At 53.0% G+C, this 27,256-nt stretch overlaps 10 protein-coding genes across 10 annotated transcripts; 4 read left to right on the forward strand and 6 right to left on the reverse strand.

Annotated features, from left to right (window-relative positions):
• Nucleotides 1-270: 270 nt before the first annotated feature.
• SNOG_01233 (hypothetical protein) lies at nucleotides 271-3,747 on the reverse strand. The gene is made up of 5 exons (XM_001791831.1): nucleotides 3,698-3,747; nucleotides 2,919-3,303; nucleotides 1,372-2,543; nucleotides 837-1,292; nucleotides 271-458 (listed from the first exon to the last, which is right to left on the reverse strand). The coding sequence occupies exons 2-5, from the start codon at nucleotides 3,245-3,247 to the stop codon at nucleotides 331-333; spliced, it is 2,085 nt and encodes a 694-aa protein (XP_001791883.1). The 5' UTR covers nucleotides 3,248-3,303; nucleotides 3,698-3,747; the 3' UTR covers nucleotides 271-330.
• An 803-nt stretch (nucleotides 3,748-4,550) lies between these two features.
• Nucleotides 4,551-5,960, forward strand: SNOG_01234 (hypothetical protein; the record flags this gene model as incomplete). Its single annotated transcript, XM_001791832.1, has 2 exons — nucleotides 4,551-4,921; nucleotides 5,018-5,960. 2 exons carry the CDS (start codon nucleotides 4,551-4,553, stop codon nucleotides 5,958-5,960), a joined length of 1,314 nt encoding a protein of 437 aa, XP_001791884.1.
• A 303-nt stretch (nucleotides 5,961-6,263) lies between these two features.
• Nucleotides 6,264-7,562, reverse strand: SNOG_01235 (hypothetical protein; the record flags this gene model as incomplete). The annotated part of the gene is made up of 1 exon (XM_001791833.1): nucleotides 6,264-7,562. The coding sequence occupies one exon, from the start codon at nucleotides 7,560-7,562 to the stop codon at nucleotides 6,264-6,266; it is 1,299 nt and encodes a 432-aa protein (XP_001791885.1).
• A 2,135-nt stretch (nucleotides 7,563-9,697) lies between these two features.
• On the reverse strand, nucleotides 9,698-10,117 carry SNOG_01236 (hypothetical protein; the record flags this gene model as incomplete). The annotated part of the gene is made up of 1 exon (XM_001791834.1): nucleotides 9,698-10,117. The coding sequence occupies one exon, from the start codon at nucleotides 10,115-10,117 to the stop codon at nucleotides 9,698-9,700; it is 420 nt and encodes a 139-aa protein (XP_001791886.1).
• A 1,459-nt stretch (nucleotides 10,118-11,576) lies between these two features.
• SNOG_01237 (hypothetical protein) lies at nucleotides 11,577-15,986 on the reverse strand (the record flags this gene model as incomplete). Its single annotated transcript, XM_001791835.1, has 2 exons — nucleotides 11,577-11,753; nucleotides 11,805-15,986. The coding sequence occupies 2 exons, from the start codon at nucleotides 15,984-15,986 to the stop codon at nucleotides 11,577-11,579; spliced, it is 4,359 nt and encodes a 1,452-aa protein (XP_001791887.1).
• Nucleotides 15,987-17,844: 1,858 nt separating this feature from the next.
• Nucleotides 17,845-20,347, reverse strand: SNOG_01240 (hypothetical protein; the record flags this gene model as incomplete). Its single annotated transcript, XM_001791836.1, has 3 exons — nucleotides 17,845-18,288; nucleotides 19,289-19,499; nucleotides 20,096-20,347. The coding sequence occupies 3 exons, from the start codon at nucleotides 20,345-20,347 to the stop codon at nucleotides 18,014-18,016; spliced, it is 738 nt and encodes a 245-aa protein (XP_001791888.1). The 3' UTR covers nucleotides 17,845-18,013.
• SNOG_01239 (hypothetical protein) lies at nucleotides 18,688-18,853 on the forward strand (the record flags this gene model as incomplete). Its single annotated transcript, XM_001791837.1, has 2 exons — nucleotides 18,688-18,735; nucleotides 18,773-18,853. The coding sequence occupies 2 exons, from the start codon at nucleotides 18,688-18,690 to the stop codon at nucleotides 18,851-18,853; spliced, it is 129 nt and encodes a 42-aa protein (XP_001791889.1).
• Nucleotides 20,348-21,314: 967 nt separating the features above from the next.
• Nucleotides 21,315-21,546, reverse strand: SNOG_01241 (hypothetical protein; the record flags this gene model as incomplete). Its single annotated transcript, XM_001791838.1, has 2 exons — nucleotides 21,315-21,352; nucleotides 21,408-21,546. The coding sequence occupies 2 exons, from the start codon at nucleotides 21,544-21,546 to the stop codon at nucleotides 21,315-21,317; spliced, it is 177 nt and encodes a 58-aa protein (XP_001791890.1).
• Nucleotides 21,547-21,819: 273 nt separating this feature from the next.
• SNOG_01242 (hypothetical protein) lies at nucleotides 21,820-22,283 on the forward strand (the record flags this gene model as incomplete). Its single annotated transcript, XM_001791839.1, has 2 exons — nucleotides 21,820-21,937; nucleotides 21,973-22,283. 2 exons carry the CDS (start codon nucleotides 21,820-21,822, stop codon nucleotides 22,281-22,283), a joined length of 429 nt encoding a protein of 142 aa, XP_001791891.1.
• Nucleotides 22,284-23,977: 1,694 nt separating this feature from the next.
• On the forward strand, nucleotides 23,978-25,341 carry SNOG_01243 (hypothetical protein; the record flags this gene model as incomplete). Its single annotated transcript, XM_001791840.1, has 2 exons — nucleotides 23,978-24,450; nucleotides 24,603-25,341. The coding sequence occupies 2 exons, from the start codon at nucleotides 23,978-23,980 to the stop codon at nucleotides 25,339-25,341; spliced, it is 1,212 nt and encodes a 403-aa protein (XP_001791892.1).
• Between the last annotated feature and the right edge of the window lie 1,915 nt (nucleotides 25,342-27,256).

The raw sequence follows: 27,256 nt of genomic DNA on the forward strand, positions 1-27,256 counted from the left end.
TCATTGAGTGTGTGATGGAAAGGAGAGATTTGCTTTTCACTCTGGACGATGTTCATGACTACTTTGGCGTTTGCTGCATATAGCCAAGGCGTTACTTGCTGGTTTCAAAGCGTAGATGTAGGTGTAGATGTAGATGAAATCTGTACGACGACCAACATTGTCCTTATGCACTCAAGTGAAGCTAGTGGTGCGCATACCTCAAGAGCTATCATCACGACCACTCCACCCCTCCCAATCTCTCACCCACGTTTCAAGACTGCAATAAATACATTATCATTCTCTCAATACATGATTCCATGCCCTGCCTACCACAAAATCCACATCCCCCATCTAGTACTCCGCCAACTTCAACCGTCGTCCGATATTCCTGCGTATCACCTCCCGCTCGGCAGCGGGATCGGCCTCGCTTCGGTTCGCTTTGAGCGCTTGTTGCAGCATGCCTGCGTCGAAGAAGCCATCTAGGAGAAGAAGGAAAAATCAGCGAATGAAATGTAAAGAAAGGGATGGGGGTTTTGTGTAGTTGTGGAGAGGGGATGGTGAAGTCAACGTCTCGATATGCGTCCAAGCAAAGGAAGAAAGAAACATGGGGTATGTGCTATGCATGTGCCACAAAAGAAAACAAGGGATATGCAGGAAAACAAATCAAGAGGACGTAAAAGTATGCCGCCCAACAACCACCCTCTTACACTTCCTCAGTCTTTGATCGCTCACAAAGACCGCCGTCATCGGTTTGAACGGAGGCGAAGAAGGCGGCGTAGGTGGCAAAGAAACAGGCATCAAGACGTCAACTTCATCCAAGGGGGTAATGGAAGCGGGAGGGGAAGGGGGAGTCCTACATCCACCGAGTCCATCGTCGTCTTCTTCATCGACGATGCTTTCACTGGGCGTTGCCGTCTTTCCGGTTTCTCCGAGGATGATGCGACCGCGGCTCTTCATGCGGCTGGCGCTGGGTCGGTCTTCTGCTTCGCGGGCGCGGGAGGCGGTCTTGTCGGCCGAGGTTCCGCGGCGCTTGATCTGGCGCAGGAGTTTCCGGATTTCGAGGAAGTATGATTCTAGGGCGTCGATGTAGCGCGAGGTTTGGCGGTGCTTGGAAGATGCGCAGATCGAGATGCTGCCGTCTTTGATAATGTATCCGATACCGAATCCGTCTGCTGACGTTGGCCCGAAGCCGAACTGGCGGAGCGAAGGGTTACCACAGTTTGAGGTGGAAAGAATGGTGTTGTTGATCTTGTCCCAGCCCGGCGTCGGCGAACAGGGCAGGCATGGAGTGCTGCATTGGTGCTGGTGGCGAGCTGGAGATGGAGCCGTTTTCTGAAAGGACAGAGTTCCGCTTGGGTGAGGCAACGCTGGAAGCATCGGGACTGGACGGACGAGTCGAGTCCCAGCCATCGCTGCTGGAAATCTCGTTAGAATCATCAATTGCACGTTGCCATATGCAGTACAGGGCGTATAGGTGACGATCTGGTCCTTCTGCCTTCGCACATATCTTTGTGTTCTCGGTGTGCTTCTTGCAAGCTTTACGCAGAGCCTCGATCTTTTCTGCTGCTGGCTTCTCGCCCCAGAAGGTCTTCAAAAACTCAGCAGACTCTTCCGTCACAGAGCGAATAGCCTCGGTCCGTCCATGGTAGAAGACTTTTGTCATTGCTGGCTCGTAGACACACTCAACTCTACCGTACAAGCCAAAGTAGGCAGCCTGGAACGCCATTTGCACGAAGGCGTCAGGAGAGAAGCCCATCGAGGTCATAAAGTTCTTTCCATAGTGGGGAAACTCCAGAGTTGCGAACTCATTCTGCTGAATGAGATCGGCCAGGCGAGTTTCCGCAAATCGTAGGGCAGTGCTGAGCTCTGGCACCATGTCCCATTCAAGCTTATGGGGAGTTGTTTGGACGTCACCAAAGCTATCGGGGTCCCGTTTCGCCGGATCGGGACTACTTGACGCCCACAGACTGGGTGCACTGCCATTGATGGTCCGGGCAAAGCGAAGGATGGTATCAGTGTAAACATCCGAGGCAAAGCGTAGAACGGTGTGGCCATCGACACCGGTGTGCTCGAAATTGATACCTGCACTTCCGTTCTTACAGACGATGATCTGAAGCTTGTCGTACCATCGATTGGTGCAGGTACCAACCTGAACACCTCGTTCCACTTTGCTGGTACCACATAGCATGTTCATACACAGATCAGCACCTGTTTGGGGCTCGGTATAATCCAAACACAAAATGAAAAGGGCCGAGTCGACAATGTTCAGACTGTCGGAGTTGTTCGAACCTTCTTCCCGGTGGAGAACATCGCGAAGTCCGGCCCAGGTTTTCCGGTTCTCCGTACTCAGCACTCCCAGCGCTCCCTTCGCAGCGTCTTGGATGGGCATTTCTTGTGCATCCTCAACAATAACTTGCAGGTTCAGTGCCACATCTTTTTCGCTCATGATCAGGTCGTTATTGTCATCGAGAACATCAAACCAGTAGAACTGGCCATAGCACATGACAACAATGTGCTTCGACGTTGGATCCTGGCCAATCTGGCATCCATTCTCAGTCGGTATCCTAGCGGTACCAAAGAGTCTTGAATACTGGTACATGCAGAGCGGCTGCCCCCGAATTGTGTCAGGTGGTAACTCTTCTCGGCGTACTGCTCTGACGAATGAAAGTGCCGAGACCACTAGCGAGGCTGCACGTGTGACCTGGTTGTTACGAGCTGGTGTGGGATCGTCCTCCAGTAGGAAGAACGGGTTTAGATTAAGCACTACCGGATTGTCGAAATTCAGATATGAATCATACCCTAGTAGCAGCTCAGCACGTCTTCAACGATATCACATGTGTTGAGATAAGACACTCCAAGATTGGTCTCGCCGTCACAAAGTTCATAGAACAATATCAGGTTTGAGTGATGTGGATTACTTACAGAATTGTTCGATGTAGTTGGCCCTGGCACTTGCATATTTCTTGAGCTTCTCCTGGAGCACTGGTCCATCGGACTTCAAGAACTCTTGGATCGATATGGTGGTGTCGTTATGCTCCTTGGGCGATTGTAAAGGCTTCAAGGCGGCGACGTATTTTTGCAACGAGCTCTCAAGTTCTGGGATTGGAAGTTTGGGGAGCTTGTCTTGGTGGGCAAAAGTGATACCAGGCCGCGAGTTGGGATTGGTAGAGTGTGCCAGTGGTTCCCTTGCTTCGGAGGAGTAGGACTGAGCACTGTCTTTGGCGGCTTCTTGCGAACGGCCCGACCCGTTGACCTCTGGTGTTGACATCTTGGTGGCTGTGGCCAAGGTTGCGTCTAGGGAAGACGGCGGGGTGAAGGTATGGACTGCCATCGCGGGTAATGTCAGTTACGCGTAAAGAGGCGAAATGCAAGTGCTAATGGAGAGGAGCCGCAGGGCGCTGCGGTAAAAGTAGTGACAGTCTTGGAGACAGTAGGCCGGCATGAGTATACGAGCAATTCGCCGAAAACGTGGGAGTGTATGGCTTCAGTGGTCTCTTATAAGAGACGGGACGAAAGGGAAGTAGCGTCAGAGTGGGTCCACGAAGCAGCTAGGCATGTGAAACGTTCTGTGGGCTTTGTAATAACGGAGGATGTGATCCAAGCATCACTGGAGTAGCCGACCGCTCACACGGAACGTGACCCGCGAGATGCAGACGAGAGAGGTGAATGACCCGACGGCCTGAACCAACGAAACGCGGCGCAAGGAGATGCAACTTACTTAGTGGCGCCGAGCCTCTTCAAAATTGTAGATGGGATATGCTGGTGTCCTCAAAGAGCCACCGGTACTGCTGCTATCAGTGTAATGTCCTGTGTGACAACTTACCGTGCTCCTGTGCGTGCACCTGTACGCGTCTCCCAAGAAGCAGCAAGACGAGGATAAAAAGCCGGAAAAGTACTGCCGCTCTCAGAGAAGAGGTATAGCTGGACTGATTCGGCCAAGAGGATACGGAAATGGCGTGCGGCTGCTCCGAGGTGTACTAGGAACCCTGTTGGAGCGAGCTATCAGAGCCACGGACGAGTGGAAGCCTTGGTGGAGCACGAGCTTTAAGACAGAGGTAGACAGCAGCGTGGGCCTGGGTTGCCGGCTAATCGGAGTAATGCACTTGTTGGACAGAGCTATCTTGGAACGCAACACACGACCAGCAGCTTCTTGGTGCTGTGACTGACGATGGCTACAGAAGGTTCTCGACCTGGAGACGAGCAGCGCATGCGGTCATGGCTGGGAGACCAACTGGCGGACCTCAGGCGTCAATCACAGGGCCGTCCTTGGGGTCTTGGGACGACTGGGATGGTCTGTATGGCTGATGTGTGCCAACGCGTGGGGAAGCGGGGGAGTGGTGCTGGTGGTGACGTCGGCGCGGAGAAACGGAACCCCCACCATGGATGCGCGCATGCATGCAGTGCTTTCTTCGACCAAGGTCAAGGTTCCAGCCACACACACACGTCCGCCACGCATCGCGCCGCCACCGTCCACCACGCATCCTTCGTGACTTTGTCCAGCAAGGACCGGGCCCGGAAACCGTTGCGCGTGCCATCCGCAGAGCCGCGCAAATGCTAGACACTAGGGACCCATGACGGACCTGCTGCAGGTCCTGCCTGACGCCTTTGACACGAAGCCATATTCGCATCTGCTGCCCTCGCTCGACAAGGCCCTGATCACCACCAACGACCTGCTCACGCTCGATGCGACCGATGTGGCCAAGCGTGCGCAGCTCCCAGCCGGGGAGCTGAGGAAGCTGACAGATGCTGTTGTAGCTGCCCTGCACCGGCAGCTTGGCTTCGGAGGACAGGAATCTCTCGGCAGTGCATCATCGTCTGGATGGAGCAAGTCTCTCCACGCGGAGACAGACTGGGACTGCATCAGCACTTTAGATGAAGAGCTTGATGCCGCTCTTGGCGGCGGCATACCCCCTGGCTACCTGGTAGAAGTCACTGGCGAGAGGTAAGACATGCACACTTGCCTATACTCCCGCATATATTGCTCGAAACGACTCGATCATCATCACCGTGATTGGTAGCGTAGACTGACGACATCTAGTGGTGCCGGTAAAACGCAGCTGCTCCTCACCCTTCTGCTGGCTGTCCAGCTGCCGCCCCCGTACGGCCTCGCCAAATCAGCTGTCTACGTATCGACCGAAGCGGTCCTCTCGACCAAGCGTCTTGCACAGCTCCTCTCCTCTCATCCGGCCCTCGCTTCAGTATCCACCGATGAGAAGCCGTCTCTCTCCAAAATCCTGAGCATCCAGACCCCAGATCTCGAATCACAAGAGCACATTCTGCGCTACCAACTACCGGTGGCGATCAAGAAGCACGGAATTGGCCTCGTCATAATAGACTCGGTTGCGGCAAACTATCGCGCAGAGTTTGAGAAGAAGGGTGCGAACAATGGCGCTGCGTCCATGGCCAAGAGAGGCACGCAGCTGGTACAGTTAGGTGCGCTGCTACGAGAACTAGCCCGCACAGAAGGCATTGCAGTCGTTGTCGCCAATCAAGTCGCCGATCGTTTCACCAGGGCGCCGTCTGCTGCTGCTTCAAACGCCGTCTCCAGAACCACGTCCACCAACAGCCAAGGCAATGCTCGCGAACTTACACCTCAGCCGTCCTGGCAAGCTCAGCCTGAGGTCGGCTTGCTCCTGTCTCCCGATCCACTTGCTCTCGACCACCAGCAGAAATGGTTCACAGGCTGGGGAGACCAGCAGTATGAGCCGGAGCAGTCGCAAAAAACACCCTCGTTGGGCCTTGTCTGGACAAATCAGCTTGCCTGCCGCATCGCGCTCATAAAGAAACCCGTGTTCGCAAACAGACAGCAAACCACCACCGTTAATGGCGAGGAGCAGTGGAACGAAGAAGAAACCCACATTTCGAAATGGCGCCGCTGGATGAAAGTCGTCTTCGCACCCTGGACGCCACCGTCAGATGACCGAGGCGTCGAATTCGAAATCATATCAAGTGGAATGAAGCACATAGCAAAAGATAAATAGAACCAATCATATATTGTTTTGAGTAGATGAATAAAAAATCTTCATTGAAACAACAACATGGCAACTTCTATGCTCCACTCTATTTCTTTGGTGAAAAAAAAAACTTAGACCCAGAGAGAAGGAAGAAGAAGAACAAGGAAAACTCGCGGGTATATGCGCTGACCTGTGCCAAATTCGAAAACTGCAACTGCAACTTGCGCTTTTTTTCCATCGCCCAACCAAATAGAAAGAAAAAAAGGGAAGTGAATACAATGAAAAAGAAGAAAAAAAAAAGACATCAAACATAAGAGAAACACGTTAAAATCATCCGTCAACAGGCACAGGCGGCAATTCCTTCTCATGCCACGGCACCGCCGAGTCCTTGCGCGCGCGCTCAGGCTTATACGTCGTACTCGGCAGCGTGACCGTCGTCGACGTCGTCGTCGTCGTAGTCGTCGACTTCTTGCGCTCCGGCTCGTACTTGGTGCTCGGCAGCGTGAGTTTCGGCGGCTCGTATTTGGCTGCAGACAGCGTCGTTTTGGCGACATCTGCGTCGTACTTTGTTGACTGGAGCGTGGTTTTCGCCAGGTCGGCTTCGTATGTGGTCGCTGGAAGGGTGGTTTTCGCTACATCGCCCTCATATATCGTTGCAGGGAGTGTTTCGCCGGCGCTGAATTTCGCTGCGGGGAGTGTGGTTACGCTGTTGCTGCGCGAGAAGTCGTATTCGATTGCGGCCAGCGTGTCGCGCCTGTCCCATGCGGGCACGGCGAGGGAGTCCTTTGTGGAAGTGTGAAGTTTCCTAACAACAGGGGAATTGTTACCTGGTGAGGAGTGGCTGGGGAGCGTGTATAGAAAGACCTGGTCGATTGCGTCGTCGATCTCGTCGAGGAGGTTGTGGTTCGGGCCCAGGCTTGATTCTGAGTGTGAGCGCGTGTCGAAAGGGGATTCGTTGGTAAATGTAAATGAGATTGGTCGCTCTTCGGGCGTGTATGAGATGCGCGGAGGGATGAGGGAGACGTTGCTTTCCTTGCGTACGTGCCCTCCGCCTGCGTTCGACGTGATCGGATTTTGTGATACACCGCCCCCGTAGGTTGTCGCGGGGAGAAGATACAGACTTGGTTCGGGCGCTGAGGATGACGGCTGACTGAAGCTGGCAGATTTCGGTGTATCGTTCTTTGGTGGTGTGGCCGGTCGGTCGCTCTCAGAGACGAGAGTGGAAGATGAAGAGAAGCCCGGTGATGTTATGGGGTCGCTATGACTTCGCGAGTGTTGCGAATGCGCGCGTGGAGAGTAGCGCGGCGATAGTGTATTGGTTCGGTGAATTGAAGTTGGTGTGGGCGCAGACTGAAGCTCAAAGCGCGGCGATGGCGACGGCGCGTATGGACTTTGAGGACGAGGTGAGCGGTAACCCCATGCACTGAAGTCGGGCGCTGGCGGTGAGAGGTAATCTGGCGGTGGAGCGATGAAGATGTCGCCAATGGCCATGCGCTCTCCTGGTTCGACGTTTCGTAGTGCTCGTAACCTTTCGTTCGCGAAGTTCGACTCTAGAAGATGTGCCTTCTCCACGAGCTTCTCCACTAGGGCTGCATGTGAGTCTTTGAATGTCCTCTTGACAAAGCCCATGAGTAATGATGAACATGTCATTGTGACATCTTCGCGAATATATATGCCGTGTCGTGGAGTATTAACGCCCTTCTTTGCTGTTTCTTTTGGCTCGCCGGGTAATGACCCGCCTACACTCCATTTGCCACGGATGTCAAGGCCAAGTGGCGCGTAGACATGTGTTTGAAGGCCTTCAGGTGTGTCGTGAAAGCATGCGTGGTAGGATACTGATCCTTGCGCGAGACCACCAGGTAAGTAAGAGACCTTGTCTTTGTTGAGTCAGTACAGCGTAGTCGCGTCATGAGAAGGGAAGCCTACCTTTGATGGTATACCAAGCCGCAAAATACTCTTCCGCTGGCGTATATGTTGGTGGCTTGCACTTGAATCTTTCGACAACGAGTGGATTTAGATCGATCATGGCCATGTGATCTTTGTACATATCGAGGACACTTTTCCTCCTAATGCCCGCGGGCAACGGCGTGATCGTCGTGAATGTGGTCGTCTTCGGCATTGTATCAATCTCTCAGATGTGACCCACTACAAGATTCCTTGTTCCAGAATGGTCGATTCGAGAGCTTCCTCGTTTGCAAAAAAATGGTTGGTGAGTACGCGCCGGTAAAGCAGAAGCTGGGGGGTACAAGAAGATGTTTGGACGACAGCGAAGGAGCAGCAATTGACATACTTGTTTCGCAAGCTCAGGCCAAATTCTCTTGGTGTGCTGATATTGTGTCATCTCTGTGCTTGAGCATTACCCCTTCGCCCAGTACCCCTGTGCCCTGATCTACAGGCCTCGAACGACAGCACAAACCCCCGCCAAGCAGCACGCCAATATTCATGGACGTTCGCACTTGGTGAAGGATTCCGGTTTCGAAGAAAACATACTTTCCCGATTGTTCTAGGGCAGCTCAAGTGCCGCTCTCGTCAGACGGGTTTCGCTATGGATGACACGCAGACACCGAGCTCCCGTGAAGATAGAGTTTGAGACACGTTGTTCTGGCCGAATCTTGCAAGAATCCAGGTGCCCAGAGGTAATCGCTGACAAGGCGGGATGGCGTTGTGTGACAGCTTTGGAATCGTGGAAGGACCCTGGCGCAGATCAGCCATTACAAGTTTGAGGCTAAGATTCACACTAAGACTGATGTGGCAATCACGATGATTCTTCTGCCGAACAACCTCGCCTCTCCATGTTCAAACTCACGATATTGTTACCAACGAAGAGCAATGTGCACTTCAAGTCGCAGTCAAATATGTTAGCGAGTATCTCTTCACTTGTCAGCACCTTGCGAACTTGCCATCGCAAGCTGCAACGCGCTTGCGTGCTTGCCTCCACCATTGCCGCTTTCCCGTCTCAAGCGCATCTTGTCTCTGCTGGGTTTCAGTACAGCTTCATCAGGCCATTTTTTTAGGCACTAAGCGATAGTGGGTCTCTTCCGTGTATCACGGACACGTGTGCGACCACGAAACAATTCTCACGACTAAGAGCAAAAATGTTTGAACCATCGCTTGCGCTACTATTTGGCATTGATGGCCGTTGTCTGGACCAAAGCCAAGCTCATCCTTCTCGCATTTAGATGCTATAACACTGCTTGTTATGCGGCATTGTTCGCACACGAAAGTGCCATGCTCGCTTCCTCCGTCCAAGAGAATGCGCTGAACAGTCATCGCAATGCGTGGTAAGAGGATTTGTGAGTACTTCGCAAATTGCACTTGGCTGTTGATGTACCCAAGTATAGCAGTATATTGTTACGGCCGAATGCCAATATGAACGGGCCAGTGCTTCCGTAGATACTGTGCACTTATACTGTACAGTGACCTCGAGGTCCCTGTGTATGAGCTTGTAGCCCTTCGCTTGATCTCATGTAGATTGCCGATCCGCTCAACGGTTGCACATCCTAGCTTCGGGCCTGATACGGAGCGATCAAGCTCGAAGTCACTGCGCCTAGGCGAATCCCTGAAGTCATGATGCAGAGACCGTTAAGCATCAATACATGGAAGCTGGCTCAAACAGTGTCAAAAATTTGGTAAGATTGGGTATGTACTAGAAGCGCTTATGAAGATACAGCCCTCGTCCTCACTATAGGTCAATTCAAAACCGCACGCCGCGATCATACCTGATGATCGGTTGCCCATCTGCGCCAATGAAGTGCATCACTCGTTTAGAACCGTTCATCAAACACCAACACAGTCGCTCGATTTATACACCCTGATGCATCTCCACTTTGCCCGTACCCATCGGTTGCCTCTTGCCGAAGGTCCCAACTGCTTCCACTCTTGACCATCTGGAACACGCCGAACCCAAAGGTGACCGCCCACATCAGCCAGTTCACTGCACTGATCGCTGTGCTTGCGCGTGCAACGTCGCACACAGTTCCGAAGCAGATCCGGTCGCTCAGGAAGACTGCTAGTGCGACGAACCCGCCGAACCAGTACAGCATCGTCAGGCCTTCGAGGACGAGGAGGCCGACCTTGGCGGCTTTTGATGAGAGCATGTGGGAGAATTTGAGCGGGACGACGATCAGGGCACCGAGTGCGAGGACGGTCCATGAGGGCGCGAAGATGAGGAAGTTCACCTCCATGGGTGACGATTGGCGCCAGTGTGTTGCCCACCACGATGATACTATTGCTAAAGTTAGTGGATGTATGAAGCTAAGAACGCATGTGGGACGGACCATATGCCATCAGACCCAAGACTGTGATGGAAAGCACGGCCTGTACGCCGCGAACAGGGAGAATCCAGTTGACCGCCATTATATCCTATTCTTCGTCTTTAATCGTGTGTAGTGGAAAAGGTCGTGTGCGTTCAGCGAAACCAGTTCCCAAAGCTTAGTCAATAACCTGTTGAGCGAGTGTCTAGAAAATATAAAATATGTTCAAAAAGGAGTGTGTGTGTGAGAGAGCCAAGGCAAAGTCAATTGAAGAAACAGGAACAAAATGCCACCGAGCGGGATGCCCTCAGGTGTATATCAAGCCTCAAAGCACTTCTCTTCCGCAGCCTGTTCGCCCATAGGGCATTTGACACCCGCCGCGCCTCAACCCCCACTAATTCTGCAATGCAATCCTCGGAAGCATGGCGATCCAGCATCATCCACCGTTCTCAATGCAAAAGTTTCATGCAACGCGTCGTCGATAAGTCGTGAGTGGTTGATGTCGCACATTCGCGTGGTATCGCGTTTCATGTATGGTCAGAGTCCTGTCGCGCATGAAGTGTGTCAGGTTCAGGGTGCGTATGATTGGTCGGAAGATGGGAATGCTGCACAGTCATGTACTGCAATATTAGACATGGAAACTGAGTGAACAGAGAGTATGGTGCTGAAGGTCTTGGTGTATTAACGAGCGTTCAAAGTCATTCATTGGTAATTGGGTCTGCTAGCATGTGCTCGGCTACTCGCCTTATTTAGGCTGTCAGAAACGTCATTTGTGAAATGTGATCTTCAAACACAGGGACCCATTAGTAACCGCGGAGACACGACACTGGAAGTATTTGCCGAACGCCAGATTTAATATCATTGCTCCATGACTAAGGTGGTCGAATTATACTATACACAGGTGCTCTTGGACAGTAAATCCAGAGCACACTCGCTATGCTTTTGGTACATTTGAGAAGTCATTCATTGCCCGTGAACGTACTGAGTCATCTTCGGCAAGGTGCGATGGCATCATGTGAGACCGAGTGAGCATTCCAGCATCGCTCAGTCTCAGATACCACGCCGACAACGCTAAAGGGACCGCAGTAGCAGTGCTAGGCGAATATAGTCTTTGTGTACAAAGATGGATGCGCCGCGAACGCGACTAGGAACCGAAACAAAGAAAGAAAGGACAGAAATGAAAAAGGTGGGTTCGGGACCTCCAAGGGGCGCACAAAACAATCCTCATAGGCGGCGTCAAGAGCGCATCTGTATACGTTCAGCCATAGCGAGATCCAAGGAAGGATTGCAGAACGCCCTCCATGATGTCGAGAATGTAGACTAAGACCAAGGCGTTTCCAGCACAAGACCAAGTATCCACTCTGCACATCTAGTGAGAGGTCTTCAGTTCTCAACGAAAGTTCGACGAAACCTGACGCATCATCTCGTTGCACTTGTTCACCTGAGCCGAAATGCGACGAAGGAGAGGGCTGCCAGGGGTGGTCTCATTAAGACTCATGTAGGTATCAGTCAGACGCTGCTTGACCACTTCCATGATCTTCGGCACAATGTCCCGAATGTCACGATCCTTCAGAAATGTCAGTAATATGAAAATGGTGCAGGGCTAAAAATTACTTACGTTGGGGTCAACGCTTGTCAGTACAGCATCAAGCCAGCTGAGTCGCTCAAGAGTGTGGCGGTCGAGGTTTCCTGACACTACTGCACCAGTCGAAAGCGCCAACAGGGGACTAACCTGTCGAATGTAGGCAGGATTGCAGCGAATGAACAATTCATCAAAGAGCTCGGCTGTACGGGGCGACTGCAACCACTTCATGGTAGCCTGCTCGTAATTGCCATCAGTCATCATTTGAGTGATTTGCTCCAGCTCCAACTCCTCTGGAGACTTGCGCGGAGAACGGGCAGTACGAGGCGAATGATCGACAGCCTGTGGTGCTGGCGCTGGTGCCGCTGGCTTTTCGAGGGCTTGCTGAAGCTTGGCGACCTGAGACTGCAGCTCAGCTTGCGAGGCAACCATGGACTGAATCGTCTCGAGACAGGTATGCACCGTATCGGTCAATTGTGCAATCTTGGAAGCGTCCTCGTGTCGCTGGGCATGGGCTTGACGCAACTGCTCACCGATTTGCTTCTCGATGGTGTTGGACAAGTTCGAGATAGCAGGGTTGACAACGGAACCGACAGAGGCAACTACAACAGGTTCAAAGTTTGCGGCGACCTTCTTGGCGACTTGGTCAGAGAGCGACTGGAAGATGTGAGGAGCCTTCAGAGCGCGTGCCACAGCATCAGGGATCTCCTTCGATAGCTGTGGAGCAAGTGCAGACTTTAGGTTGCTGCCAATGCTCTGTTCCAGGGTTGAGGAAGTCTTGGCCAACATCTCGGGCAGCAGGACCTGGCGCATGTTTTCTTCAACCATCTTCCTGATAACACCCTCGACGTTCTCCGTTAAGGTACTGGACACCATACGGAGGATGGCCTCTTGCTTAGCACCATTGGCCGCATTCAAGACACGCTTGTCTTCATCGAAGCGCTTATACATGACGTCAAGCTCGCGAGCAAAGCCTTCGGTGATCTCAGCTTGTACAACCTCCTTCAGTTTCTTTGTATCAAGCTCAGCAACTGGCGCAGCAGCCTTGAAGTGCTGGCTTATTAACTGCTTGGCCCACTCAGGTGCTTCGTTGGGGGAGGCGACGGAGGCCTTGGACTCTACCGGAGCCTCTGATGGCACTGGAGATTTGGACAAAGGAGTACTCTGAGCAGCTTGTGCGTATGAAGGAACCGAAGGGGCGGCTGCACGGGTAGACGTAGAAACCTGAGATGCGGTATCAGCCGGAGACGACTTCTTCTTCTTTTTCTTCTCAGGCTTCTCGCTGGCGCCGTTTATGATTGTAGCCCGGGCCGTATCTTGCTTGCCCTCAACCTTTGCGAGTGTTGAGGCTCGCATAGCAGCTTCTGGGTTCACCGTCTGCTTGGACATAGTGCTAGGCTCCTTCTTCACGCTCTCGCGGACGGATCGATCGGACACTGACTTCGGGGCTGGTGTGTCACCGGCAGTCGAGGACTCGTCTGTAGCAACTGTGGCAGGCGCAGGTGGCTTCAGCTGAGTGATGGTAATGACACCTTCTTGCTCCGCCTCCTTCGGATGGATAGGCTCGCCCTCCTTCTTCCAGCCGAGATCGTTTCGTCGAATACGGAGGACACAAACACCCTTCGAGTGCATGACGTACAGCTCAAAGAGTGCGGCGTTGTCCGGATCATCAGTGTCAGTTGGCCCGACGGGAGTAGGCTCGTTGAGCATGTGCAGGCTCCTAATCTGACCCTTGGAAGCAAACGAATACTCTGTTATGCTCGTCATGATGGCCGTGGCGTTAACCGGTGGTAGCGGAGCGAGGCCCCTCTCGCCCTTGTTTGCAAGGCGAGCAACATAAGCCGCCTGGCTCAAAGCCGGCAGGTTGTACCTGGGACAAGACACATGAACGAAAAAGATAGAGTTCCTTGTCGGGTGGGCGACTGCCATGATACCAGTCCTAGGATGGAATGACACGCTGCAAATGGCATCGGATTCGTTTTCATGCGGCAAGTGGATCTCTTGAACGGCCTTACCAAGACCGAGATCCCACAGCTGGAACGAGTGGTTCTGCTTCATGCCCACCATGACATATCGTAGCGCAATACCCTTAGTGAAAGGCTTATCTTTGTCAAAGAAGAACACGGAGGTTGGCCATGACTTGGCATTCGGCGTAGTGGTGTGGAACTCGAGAAGTGTCTCAGACACCTCAACCTGGCGTGGAGGGGCCTTTGGGTTGCCCAGTTCAGGCTCAGTCAAGGTACGGATGTCCCAGAAACGCATGCGCCCTGCCTTGTCCAGTGATACGACAATCGTGTCATCTTCACTGAACGTGAAGTCCTTACCGGCCTTACCAGTGAGGATCTTCAAAGAGCGCTCCTTAAGGTACTTCTCCGTGTGGCAGATGCGGCTCTTCGAGCGAGCATACTCTGCAGCAACTCTAGGGAATATGATGTGAATCGACTTGCCGCGACCGACAGCGAAGAACTCGGGATGACGCGAGGATGGCTTAGCACGCGTCTTCAGCTGACCACCAGATGTATTATCATCCTGAATGGGCGATGGAGGAAGCATGAGACCCTGTGTGTCGAGGTTCTCGCCAAATGTATCCTCGCGAGTTGGGTCGAGTGACGACCAGAAGACGGTACCGTTGACGCCAATACCAAGGATGCTCTCGAGCGACTGTTGTGAATCGTCTGCAGAAGCGCAGAGCGCAATGTTGAAGATGCGCTCGTGGTGGTTCTCAAAGACCTGGCGATACTGACCAGAGTCCTGACGGATAATGCGGAATCCACCCTTCTTAACGAGTGCGTACACAATAAAGTTCTTGCTGGCTGATACGAGTGAACGATCAATCTGATCAAAATCCTTCTTCAGCCTGGCGACGTCCATGATCAAATCGGTGGGGAAAAAGAGACGCCGAGGCGGCATCTTGTTGACCTGGATCGAGGCAAACGCGCGCATGGGGAATCTATAGACTATTACCGTCTGGTCCTCGCCCTGTGCTAAGCTCTCCTCGGCCTCCGCGGTCTCCCAGTCATCAGCAACATTGCCATTGGCAACCTCGGTAGCGACCTCCTTGAGGGCGGCGGTCAGATCTTTGGGCACGTTCTTCTCGAGCGATTTCATGCTCTCGTCGTTCTCGAGCTCTGCCTTGATTTCATTTGCCATGTCAACCATGATTTGTTGCACCTCTGCAACATCGTCTGCAGGCATGTCATCAAGCTCCGTAGTGATCTGTGCAGTCGATTTTCCTTCCGCCTCGGCAAGTGCCTCCTCCACCTGGTGACTGATCTGTTCACCTAGATCTGTGACCGCCTCAGCCACAGTCTCGTGTGGGTGAGGTGTGTGGCTTGACGCAGAGGCCTCAGTAGCGTGCTTTGGCTTCAGTATCTGAACCTTTGGAGTGGAAGGCTTTTGTACGTCAGGTACGGGCGTATGGTTGCGAGGGCTTGCAGCCGCGAGCGCTTCGAACGGGTTGATGTATGTAAACTTGGGCGTATGTGTCGTGGACTCGGGATTAACGCGCGAGGAGGGTCCAGGGCCGTCGGTACCGAACACTCTCATCGGCGAAGCGCTGGCAGCGGGGTCAGGTGAGACTTGCTCCAGCTCAGCGTCGGCAAGGTCCTGTGCCAGGTCATCCACAGCCGTTTCAGGCATGTTGGAAGCAGCTGGCGGGGAGAACGCAGTAGCGGAAGCTCGAGGCAAGCGATCGTCGCCTTGGGCCGGCTTGGGGTGGTTCAGCAGACGCAATAGCAGATCCTGCGGATTCTCAGATGGCATGGACGTGGGTGCAGCCTGAGCAGATGTAGGAGCCGCGGCGCTAGGGCCTTGTGAAGGCGTCCTGTTACCCATGAAGCTCGATGCGTGCTCTGTAGGGCCTGAACCGGTGCGACTTTGAGCTTGAGGAGCCTCAGAAAGCTGAGAGTTCTGAGACACGCGCCGGGCTTGTCCAGCACCGGACTGCGAGTTGAAGCGGAGTAGGCTGAGGAGCTGTGCGGACTGCTGCTGCGGTGTCTGCTGCGACGAAGCGCCATGGTCGGCCACTGGCGTATTGACAGCGGAGGAGTTGGGCGACATGATCGCAGACTGGTGATGCGGCTGTGGACCGCTGGGCGATGGTGAGAACAGCGGAGTGTGGACAGATGGCTGGCGGTAACCGTGCGGCGCTTGCTGCTGCTGTTTGTTGCCAGAAGCACCGCCGTTCAGGCGAGCAAAAAGCTCCTGCAAGTCGGACATGGTGAAGCAGAGTCTTGGGTGATCTGGACGGCCATTTGTTAGTGACGGTGAAGCGCTTGCGTCGGCAAAAAAGATGACGACGTGACAATTTGGGCGGCGACTCACTTTACTCAACCCCAAAATTGCTTGTGCGAATTGCGCGGCGACAGCCACTTGGAAGCGTGAATCGTAACAATTAAAGCAAACTCCTAATGATGGAAAAGGCTGCAGAAGCAGAAGGAAGATGAAGGAGAAGGGCTGCGATGGAGCGCAGAACATGTGTGGTTGACGTTGGAGCAGGTGAGAGCTACATGCCGCGTTGGCAGGCGCGACCTTTTGCGCTAGGCCCAGATTGGCAAAGCTGTCGATCACTGCTTCCTCGCGACAACGAGGTGAGTGCATGCTGGAAACCAATTTTAAAGTGACGCGCTCATACAGGTACTTGAATCAAGAGATTGGACATTGGAAAATCCGAATTGAAGTCATTCCGTCGAAGCTATCTAGTCACAACCCCAAAGTGCATAGTCAGCTGCTTCCAAGATCTAGACTACGCTGCTGCACATAATCTACAACCAGTTCATCATATAATGACTTTATACAGAGCCCTCGTTTACTGTGAACTTTGGTTGTGTAGTGAACCATGTCCACCCCACATCCAGGTGCCTCCCGAATGCGATGAGCAAATCTCTCTATTGTAACAATTCCTCCATCTTGCCCGCATCCACTCAAAGGGTCTCCGCTAATCGCCAGAATACTTCATTCTCTAGGACACCTCGCTTCCCCGATAGAAGGCTGCTGCACTAGCATTATCGATTTCTTCTTGTAAACTTTCCCTGGCTGACCTCTGACCGTGAGATGGATGGGTACGTGCAGCTAGGTTCTGATTTAATGTTTCGGTAGGTTGCGTTTGGAATGTACGAAGATCTTCATTGCTCTCATTAGTGCGTTCTTCGTTCGGGCGGGTTACCCTATGATGATAAAAGAAACACATGTCTCTTTACTGGAGGAAAGAAGTAACGGTGGAACGTAGAGCGGGATTGAGAACGGGAAGATTTAACATATATGAACAGACTCAGCTGACTGGACATCAGGGCAGAACGATACGGTCTTGAACAGCAGTGACTCATGCTTTCCACGTGGAAGCTGCTGAAGCGTCCAGCAGCTCAAGATCAATGCTTAAGTCGTGGAGCAAGGATTGGTCACTCTCTAGAAAAGAAGATCGGTATTCAGACATCACAAAGCCGTATCTAGTCCTGCGTATCTTCGGCGTCGTGGAATAGAGCTATTTCCTTTCATACTGTTCAATAGCACGTCTTGGCTTGTTAAGCTCTGCGCTGGGTCAAAAAGTCTGGAAGTATCGTCTTCTTAAGTCTACATCTATCATCCTCATCGCACGACTTTTCTCACATCAACGATCGACCCGCGTCTTGGTATCTTGAGTAAGCCTTCTATTTCATAGGCTCTGTATCGACACTCTCTTCAGGGTATCTAGATCCCTCACAGCATCTTGACAGAACTTCGAGCCTCGCCTTTTCCAGTGTAAAGTAGCGGAGAGGCTCATTTCTCAGATCAAAATGCAGGTAGGGTGGATGTGGCACTATACGAGCTACGAGTTGAGACTACGATGAGGGCAGCGTTTGTTGTTCGATGTCGTAATGGCAGAGATGGGTTGTTTGGTTAAGCATTCGATGTTAGTTTTGCTGTCGGCTTAGGACAGATGAAAATGCGTCATCCAGACCGGGCTTTCCACCGGCTGTACCAAAACACAAACAGGAAGTAGGCTTCAGGCTGCGTGGCTGTTTTTTAGCAAAGGAGTTATGGTCTGCAATAGACTTTTAAATATCACAAATCCAAGGAGGAAGAGCACACTCCTAAGCTTGCACCTGTTTAAGTATTGAATTTTCAAAGATACGGACTACGCCTTTTGCGCAATATAAGAGCGCTTTGGTAGGTATGTGTCATCCATGCAATATTGCTAGCACAATAAGGCCACGAAGCTGCTTTGAGCGCGACGGTCCTGATCATGGATGCCTTACCAGTAGAGCACCTCACAGCTCCTCCATATCCTCGTCGCCGAGGTCGAGAGCAGGGAAGTCACCAGCCTCGCATCGCTCCGGCCGTACGAAAACACCGCAATTGTTACCGCATTCAAAGTATCGCTTGCCCTTGACGGAGCCATCGTTCTTGCCCGTGGGCTCATCGAGGGTGACCCCGATCCAGAAGCCGATGCCCGGGATCTCGGGCACTGCACCGATGTACGACACAGTGCCTCTTCGAGCGTCCGATTCAGGGAGGAGGCGTACGCGACAAGAGAGTGAGAGACCTGTTACTCGTGTCAGTTTCTATTTGCGATAGTTTGTTGAAGCCGAAGATCAATATAGATGGAGTGCGTGTGCATGGGCTATGCGAGGATCATGCGAAAATCGTGCGAAAATCGTGCACAGTAGGCGAGCTGAGTAGCCAGTGAAGAGGCATGGCAGGGGGAATGCAACGCGAGTCGTGCGTGCTGCAGACCAGTCACGCAGGTAGCCGCTCGTGCTGGAAAGAGGCGTCTTTGCGCGATAGATTGCGGCCCGCAATAGGCGATGCAGCGGATGGACGGTATATGTCGTACCATAAAGGCAAAGATGTGATAATCCTGCGAGCCAGACGACTGATGTGGCTGTTGATGCTTTGCAATATGCTATCCATTGTCGCTGGATTGGCTAGAACAGCATAATCGATGGACGGCCTCAGCGGATTTCTCCACCTTGTGTACCATTCGCGCAATGTACTGCGAATTCGCATGCAGTACGAAATCGGTACAGTTGGCAGAATACCTCTCGACCTGGGAATCGGAACTCCCAAATCCTTGCTTGTTCCTGACCTCTGAAGCCGAAGTCGAGTGAGAGATCGCCAAGTGGCAATAAACGTCTAACAAGATGGGGTAGAGGTGTGGAGGCCGTCCATGTCGATGCGTTGTCATAAGGGTACCAACATAGTGAGCTTTAGACCGCAGTCGTTTTACTCCTGGCTAGGAATCTTGGAGATGAGGTACGTCACCAAGAGCGTGATTACTGTTGTCGCGCTCTAGGACTGCTCCATGCTGTCTCGGCAATTGCCCTCCATCCACGTCAGGGAGTGATGAAACAAGTGTGCTCCTGTTCTCCAAACCAAGGTGAAGTGACGTGCAAGCGTCTGAATCCAGAGCCACATGAAGCATTACAGGTCCTAAGATGTGGTCCACATGCATAGGTGTGGGTCCGAATTGCTTTTCTTTGTGATGCATTCTCGCCGTCGTACGGGTGCACAAGTGTATTGTAAAGCAACGCGATATAGCTTACCTCTTTCTTCTACTTCTCTTTGCGAGGCCAAAATCTTCTGTTGCTCAATGCTGGGCGCATTTGGATCAAAGCGACCTAACTTCTGGGCCTTCTTCCATGCAAGTACGCTGTCCGTCCGAGTCTCGTACTCTGTGGAAGGCATGACATACTTGTCGACTGCTGAAAGATCAGAAAAGTCTGTCCGTGCAGCAGGTGGGCGTATGTCAACGACCTAAGACCAGCATGTTAGAACCGAACCATGTTCACGGAAGCAAATAGAGCTGCTCGATGCGCCACGCCAGCAGGCTTGTCCATTGATGCAGGAGTCAACGAATTGGGAAGAACCGGGGGTGAATGGGGCTAGGATAGCGAACAAAAGCAATTACAACAGGAAAAGATCAAGCAACACCGGTATGTAGTGCAAGGCATCTGACAGGACCGGGAGGCTCGTGACCTCTAGCACGTGCTGGTCGGCGGACGAACCGATGAAGGTCCTCCAACGACTGCGGCGTGATGCCAAGGCTCTTATGATCTGCGTCGACTAAATGATGAGGGGTTGAAAGGCTGAGAGGTGCTGAGGGGCATTGCGGGGCATGCACCTAGTGATGCACGCTGGGTTGACAGCCTCATAATACGACCGAGGCAGCGAATGGGGACAAAAAGCAAGTTGTTGACTGGAGAACCAGAAACATGTCCGAGTTATATGCCAGGGAAGGCAGAGCTGGACCAGGGAAAGGAAGATGTGGCAGACAATAAGAGGAAGAGAGCAATATGCTCCAGGACAGGGCTGGTAATACCGAGCAATGAGAAGTAGAGTGAGATACTTACGGTGATCTCCGCATACGGCTGCAGCGGAAACGATGTGAGACGCGTCTGCTCTTCGTCGACCGCAGTGATGGGAACGGCATCCTGAGAGGCGACCCGCAGGGATAACTGCTGACTACCAGCCGGAACTCCTGTGATGGGCTCTAGGCGCGACTTGAGATGTGCAATTGTCCACGACGGCGAGATACGGCGCTCTGACGAGGAGTTGGGCGAGTTGATGATTAGAGGCACATCCGCCGCGCTCTGTAGTGACATGCTGGCGCCAGAGAGGCTGGTGTGGTGGCTAAGAAAGAAATTTGTGGGGGTTAGTGCCAACGGGACTGATATACAGCAGAACAAAGTATCATTCGTAACACTGGTGTGGTGAATGTTGATTAGTGGGCGCTTGCAGAAATGAGCAGGCTCGACGAACCCACGTTCTCGGGAAATGCCTCCTCGAGCGTTACCAGGTGACCCACGGTGTATGCGGGTGGTGGCGCGGGAAGTACGTTTGACGCAGTGTCGTGTGGTTGAAAAACGGTTGCGTTGGTCAGCATGAGGGATGGAACTTTTCGTTAAGAAGGCGCGCATAACAAGCGAGCACGCCAAGCGAATAGTTTGCGTACAGCGTGAATGTCTCAGAACAACGCAGAGATGCATGTCAGGCACCCCACGCGCTCCTGTGACCCTCAATGCCGTGGGAATCGCACACGCACCCCACGCAATCGTGCTGACACTGATCGTGGGCAGTGCCGGACGTGTTTCGAGTCTGGCCGCCTACCTGCGACTCCAGCCAGTGCTTGTCGGCTCGAGCTCCCCTCACCACTTGCACGAAACCTCATCGTCGTCAGCCAAGATTTGGGGGATATTGCACCCACAAGCATATGGCTCGTATGGCTCGTATGGCTCGTATGGCAACGCTGTTCGCAGAAGCGCCTCTGGCCTGTGCCGCAATCGTCCGACTTGTTGTGAGCATGAATCAACAGTGCGAAGCAGTCATCACGCGTGTGCAACAAGCGCTGCCACCAGCCACCGTGCCTCAATCTCAACGACGCCAGCTCGGTTTTTCCTCCAACTGTGGAGAGGCCTCACCGCTTGTATTATGCAATGTAGGCCCTCTAAAAATATAATGCATTGCGCCAGGATGCAGGCCCTTCGTATCCATATTGATGAACTGGTAACTACGGAACTCAGCAGGTGAGCTGGCAGCACAGCATCCACATCCGGCGAACAACCGGGTCATTTACCAGCAGCCAGACGTTGCGTTGTGAGACGTGGAGGCTGTGACACGCAGCAAGGACTGCAAAGTCAATCCCGATTGAGCAAGCCGGCGTACCAGACGGTTCGCCGGATCGTCGCACCCAAACGACAGGACCGGGGCACACAATGATCATGTTCGCATGCCGCTCACACAAAACCGTCTGTGGGGAGTCCTTCATCACACGAGCCGCGGCCATGGCCTTTACATACTGCATGTTGGCGCCGAATGCGCACAGGGCCACTGTTCGCTCCATGTTCGATCTTATGCACCTCGGGCGTTTAGAAGAAATTTGACCCGATCGCCCTTTCATCTCAACCGCAAGTCACCTTGACCAACACGCAAGCGGCCTTCTCACCGCTGATGTGCATCGTGATGAACCACGTCCGTTCGCGTGTGGAGGCCTGGCCGGCTCATTGCTGCCGTTGCTGCCGTTGCTGCGGCCGACAAGGACGGCGTCCCTACATGAACAGTGTGAGTTGGCATAGACATGCCAGACAGACGACTCAAAAATGCCAACAACGTGGCTCCTGGGCACAAGACAGCACAGCAGCACAGCAGCACAGCAGCACAGCAGCACAGCAGCACAGCAGCACCGCCGCCATCCGGTAAAGCGGTGTCTCACGTGCTGTCGTAGCACAAGTTGATGATGGCTTCGCGGGTCAGGCCGAGGCTACCATCGGCACCATCGCAAAACCCATCAGTCGCTTGTGTAGCACCACCGTGTTTGGTGCACAATCAAGAGCTAAACGTCCCGGCCATTCCTCGGTCTCTTCACCGCAGTTCACCGCTTCTCTGACCAAGAAGAGGCCTAATTTTGACATAGATGGACGTAGAAGCCACGATCAAGGACGCAAGCCACCCATGAGGTGTTCAGGATACAGGTGGCAAGTCATGTCTCGACAAAGGCAAGCTTTTAGTTTGAACACATCACCAGCCGCACCGCCAGAATGAAGTCAGCGTTCGCAAGGCTAGATTCGGTAGCGATCCCTCTGGCGTACGATAGCCGTGAGGCAGGGCGAAGGCTGCTGCAGATCTTGTTCGCCGCGACGCCAGGTCATCGCGCTTCCTGCATCCGAACCCGACCCAAGAGCAGCGCTCAGCGAATCCCTGAGGCTGTTCACCGCTCTCATCCAGACATGATTCGCCGCCCTCTCCCATGTTCTTGCTTGGGTAACAACTCGTGACTTGAGTCCTAAGTGAACCTGATGATCGTGACAGCTCTAATATCCTTGCTGAGGAGTGTAGGCGCCGCAGCCCCATTTAGGGGTGCATTGAGGCCTAACGGAAATCGGAGGGCAGCAAATGAGGTCTGAACGTGCGAGTAGGTCGATGGGAACCAACAAGAAAGGGCTAGGCAGAGTGAGGTAGAATCTGGAGTGGGGGACACGTCATGAGCAGCACCTCTTGCTAGGAACACACCGGACCCATCTGCTTTTGTTGCAGACTAACGTTAGCAATTTGGGCTATGGGTGTTTCTTTTGGGTCCTCGCTAAACTTCCGGCGGACATGCTTTCGCAGAGATCAGATCAGCTGGGTTGCCTGGATGTGGTCTGTGGGTCATCAATGTGGCGCGCCGCCAGCACGAGTCGAGCCAGCCCAAAGCGCCGAAGTAGTCAGTGTCAAGTCAGAAACGCAAAAGGGTACATCCTAATCCCAAGCCCCCGGATCCCTACCGCGGAGGTACCACAGTAATGAGGCTGCACCAGGGTCTTTGCACAGGGCTTGTATTACATGTCGCACACTAAGTCACTCTACTCACACATCCATGCTACTCACCTGGGCAAGTACCTGGCCTTATTCTCCGCTCTCGCCTGGTCGCACCCACTGATCCTACCACAACGCCCTCTACACACCATTGACTCTCCTGTAAAGTCAGAGGCTCAGCACGCTTGTCACTGACTAACCCATTGGTTGGACCGTTTCAAGAACCCTGTCCTGCGGCCCTGCAAATAGCTCGAGTCGGGCAACCACTCAGAACGTGATTTGACCAAAGTACATTGCCAGTGGTCACCTCAATCATCATCGGCACACTTAGCTTCAGTCGACCCCGACCACTTCACGATCGTCTTCCTCCGTTTCGTCTCAAACTCCGCAACGCCATTATTGATCTCCAAGCCGCCTTCCTGTTATTGTTTATCGAAACATAGACCTCGCCATTCCAACAATCCTCCGGACTGCTGCTACCCATTGACCGGACGGTATTCTGCCTTATTCAAGCCCAACGCCACGCCTGAGCCGCCGTCATCTTGCTGCTCCTTCTGGTACCTCAGGACTCCTTCGATATCTCCCCTCATCTCGAACCCGACACAGCTGCAGAACATCTACCATTGAGCCACGGTTACGACTGCTATCTGGATTTATCGACCCCTCGATCTTGGTGGAGCCGTAGATCTCTCAGACCCTTTCATCAACTTATGGAGCTGGCTGGACGCCGAGTCCTTTCGCATCAATCCTGGATATCAACCTACTTCTCGAGCCGCGGGGCTCCGAGTCTCCGGCAAGCAAGAAAAGTTCGATGTCGGTGACCTCGAACTCGACTGCAGCTACAAGAGGCCTACACGAGTGCTCCGTCAGCGTATACACAGTCTCCTGCGCAAAGAGCATCGCCTGCATATGTTACAGGATCCCCAGCTTACGCACCACCCATGTCCTACGTGCCAGTTTCGTCTTTTCCTGGACAGGCGCCGACATCTTCACCACACGGACCTGGACCTATGCTCGGTGGACCAGTCTTGCCGGCGATTTCAGAGCTCCATAGGCACCCTGAACCCTCCTCGCATCCACAGTTCCGACCCCTCTACGCTGGGCATCCAGGACATCCAGGGATCCATCAAGCTGCACCACGGACGAACGGCTCCCCTCCACAGGCGCTGAAAAGACAGGCTTCTCAAACACCATTACCAGAGGAGAGTCCGGCCAAGAAACAATCCAAGTGGACCCCTGAAGAGGACAACTTGACGATAGAACTCCGAGGCCAGGGGATGAAGTGGGACGACATTGCGAAACGTCTGCCTGGTCGCAGCTCCATCTCTTGCCGGTTGCGCTACCAGAACTACCTCGAAAAGCGAGCAATCTGGGATGAGGAAAAGAAGAACAAGCTTGCACGATTATATGCCCGGTATGTACAGCGTATCCCTGGAGTTTTTGGTCCTTTCACGATACCCTTCTGGGCTCGCACATCTTTGGTTACTTTTACCCCTCCTTGCTTGCTTACATTGCGTGTATGACACAAACATGAATCTCTGTAGAACGAGACTAACAGTCTACTAGCTTCAAAGACCAGATGTGGCAGAAGGTGGCTACCGAAATGGGTATTCCCTGGCGTTCGGCAGAGTCGATGCATTGGCAACTAGGGGAGCAAGAAATGAGTGCGCGGGCCAACGCTCCTGTCTTCCAGCTGCATCCATCTGCAACTGGAGCAGGTCTTAGCCCACCCTCACAAATGCCTGCAGTACCCGCGCCGACCTCGCATGGCTTCACTGCTACAAACGCTGCTCCTTTGATGCCCAACCCACCACCAATGCTTCAGCAGCACCACCAAGCGCCGTCACCAATACCCCAAACCGCTATGCACGGTTACCATCATCGGACGGACAGCGGATCAAGTCAAGGAAGAAGGAGGAACAGCTCCTTCAGTCGTAGGCGAGCGGATCACCGATCAAGAGCCAGTGTCCCACCTCAACTCAGCCAACCTTTGCCTCAAATACACGCGGCATCAGCAGAGGACCTAGTCAGCGGGGCCAGGACTGCACCTGTTCCAGACCTCCAATCTGGCATGAAGCGCGAGGGAGAGAGCTCTAGCTACATGGAGTCATACCAGAAGAGGAGAAGAGAAGACGAATACCTAGGACACTCGCGTTCCGAGTCAGACACCCGTAGCCAGGGGTTCAAGAGCCCTGACAGAGTTTCGCAACGCAGTGCGACTGGAAGCATGAAGAGCATGAAGAGAGAGCCAGAAGAAGTAGAGCGCCCATCTGCCATGCCATCCCCGCCTCGCACGGCTCCGTGATCGCCGACCAACGTCAGCGATTAAATTGCCGCGGCCACACCACAACCACTTCCAAGAATTAAAGAGGAGGAAAGCACGTACATCGGGCAGGAACCGAGTGAGCACATGACATTTAAGAGGAGGATTATGAATAGACATTGGGATTGCATTAGAGGAAGGCCATTATACGGATTATACCATCAAGCGGCATGATTGTGGCATTTAGCGTGGGTTGGGTCAGCGGTTTGCTTGCAGTATCTTTTTTGCATTTTCAAGCACACAAGATCATAGCGCTGGTTTTGCTGAGTTTTCGCATTCGGTTTATGATTTTTTTTTGTCTGATACACCACTGGCGCGGTTACGATTGTCCGTTTGCAGCAGCATTTCAGTTTTCCATCATCAAATCATCATAATCACAAACGGCATAGCGTGGGGAGCATATCATTATAGTTTCTTGTAATCTCCTATCTGCATTACATCTTCAGCGTTCTACACATCATTAGAGTTTTCCCTTACGCGTCATAGCATACAGCATTTGCGCCAACGCATACACACCTTTGAAGCCAGCATGGCCATGACAGCACAAGTAGAATACAACGTCGTTCATCTCCGAAAGGCCAAACCCTCTCTACTGAACCACTGAGTCACTCCCAAATTTTCAAACTTCTCGCCAGCCCAAAGTCAAGCATCCCATGCTCGACCTTGTTTGGCGGTGAACAGCACGGCAGTGGCTGCCAGGAAAATACCCACCGCCGCAGTTCGTCTACCCCGGATCATCGCTAATGACGTATCCAACGGCGACTTGCATTCGAGTCGGTCAATAAAGCACCTACGTGGCTCCTCTTGTCACCGCTTTGCCATGTCTTGCAAGCAACCTGATAATGATGGTGTAGAGTGCGTTGGCAATTCGCACAGCCTCGCGTGACGCCTCATCATCCATGAAGAGACAGTAGGGCCGACATGGAGGGGCGCGGACGGGCTGCATGAACCTTGGCCGCATCCGTGAACCATCCCTGATTTATTTTAGAACGCCATTGACAGCGCAGAGACCGGTTCATGAACCTGGACGCCATCCCACTAAAAGCAGATTAGATGGATCGCACGCGTTCAGCGGTTCGCAAAAAGTGGTATGTCTAGCGATATGGTGCGGCACATCATCTCGAGAAGGCGGCCATGTTCGTCCCCTGTTCCCTCCTTCCCGCGTTCTCAAGAGAGTCTCTCTTAAACTTTCGGTACGAAGCCGAAAACCTTCCACCCCACCACATTCCAGTCGTGAAACACTGCGGAAGAATGAGCAGTGTGGTTTGATTCCTATCAAGGTTCTGTGTCAGTTTGACGAGTCTCGCGTTCCGTTGCTTTTCCAGAATAACCTTATGCTATGGAGATCATACCCGATAGGGCTATTCTTGCCGTTCTCTACGACCGTTCATTCAGGCAAATATTCGGCATGAACATCAATGCCGGACAGAACCAGTGCAGGACCTGGCGCGCGGTATTGACCAAGAGGCATGACATGAACGACTGCCCGGTCGAATGAATGAAGTATTGCGCCATTTGTCCGATTTGCTCGTTCTTGTTAGACTCAATTGCTTCTTCCGCGCATGGTCACCTGTGCGCGCAGCCATCTGCGAACATGTTCAAACAAATGAAATTGGCGCATGAGGGGCGGGATTTGAGCTAGGGCACATCACATGGCGCGCAGGAAGGGGCTCCGTGCCTGCAACTGTTCGGCGAAGATCAGACGCTTCCACACTGCTTCGAGAAGCTTTCCGATGTTCCGCTGCCTCCTCCGTCACTGCGATGTGCTCGCCCAATGCAGAGGAGGCAGGCCTCAGTCGCAGACGGTCCGACACTTCCCTTCTCCTTTTGACACACGATATCTCCACACCCACACGAGGTGACATGCTTTGCATGGGTGCAAATGTCCATGCAACCA

This window comes from Parastagonospora nodorum, assembly GCF_000146915.1.
Source record: "Parastagonospora nodorum SN15 chromosome Unknown scaffold_2, whole genome shotgun sequence".
NCBI classification, from domain to species: domain Eukaryota; kingdom Fungi; phylum Ascomycota; class Dothideomycetes; order Pleosporales; family Phaeosphaeriaceae; genus Parastagonospora; species Parastagonospora nodorum.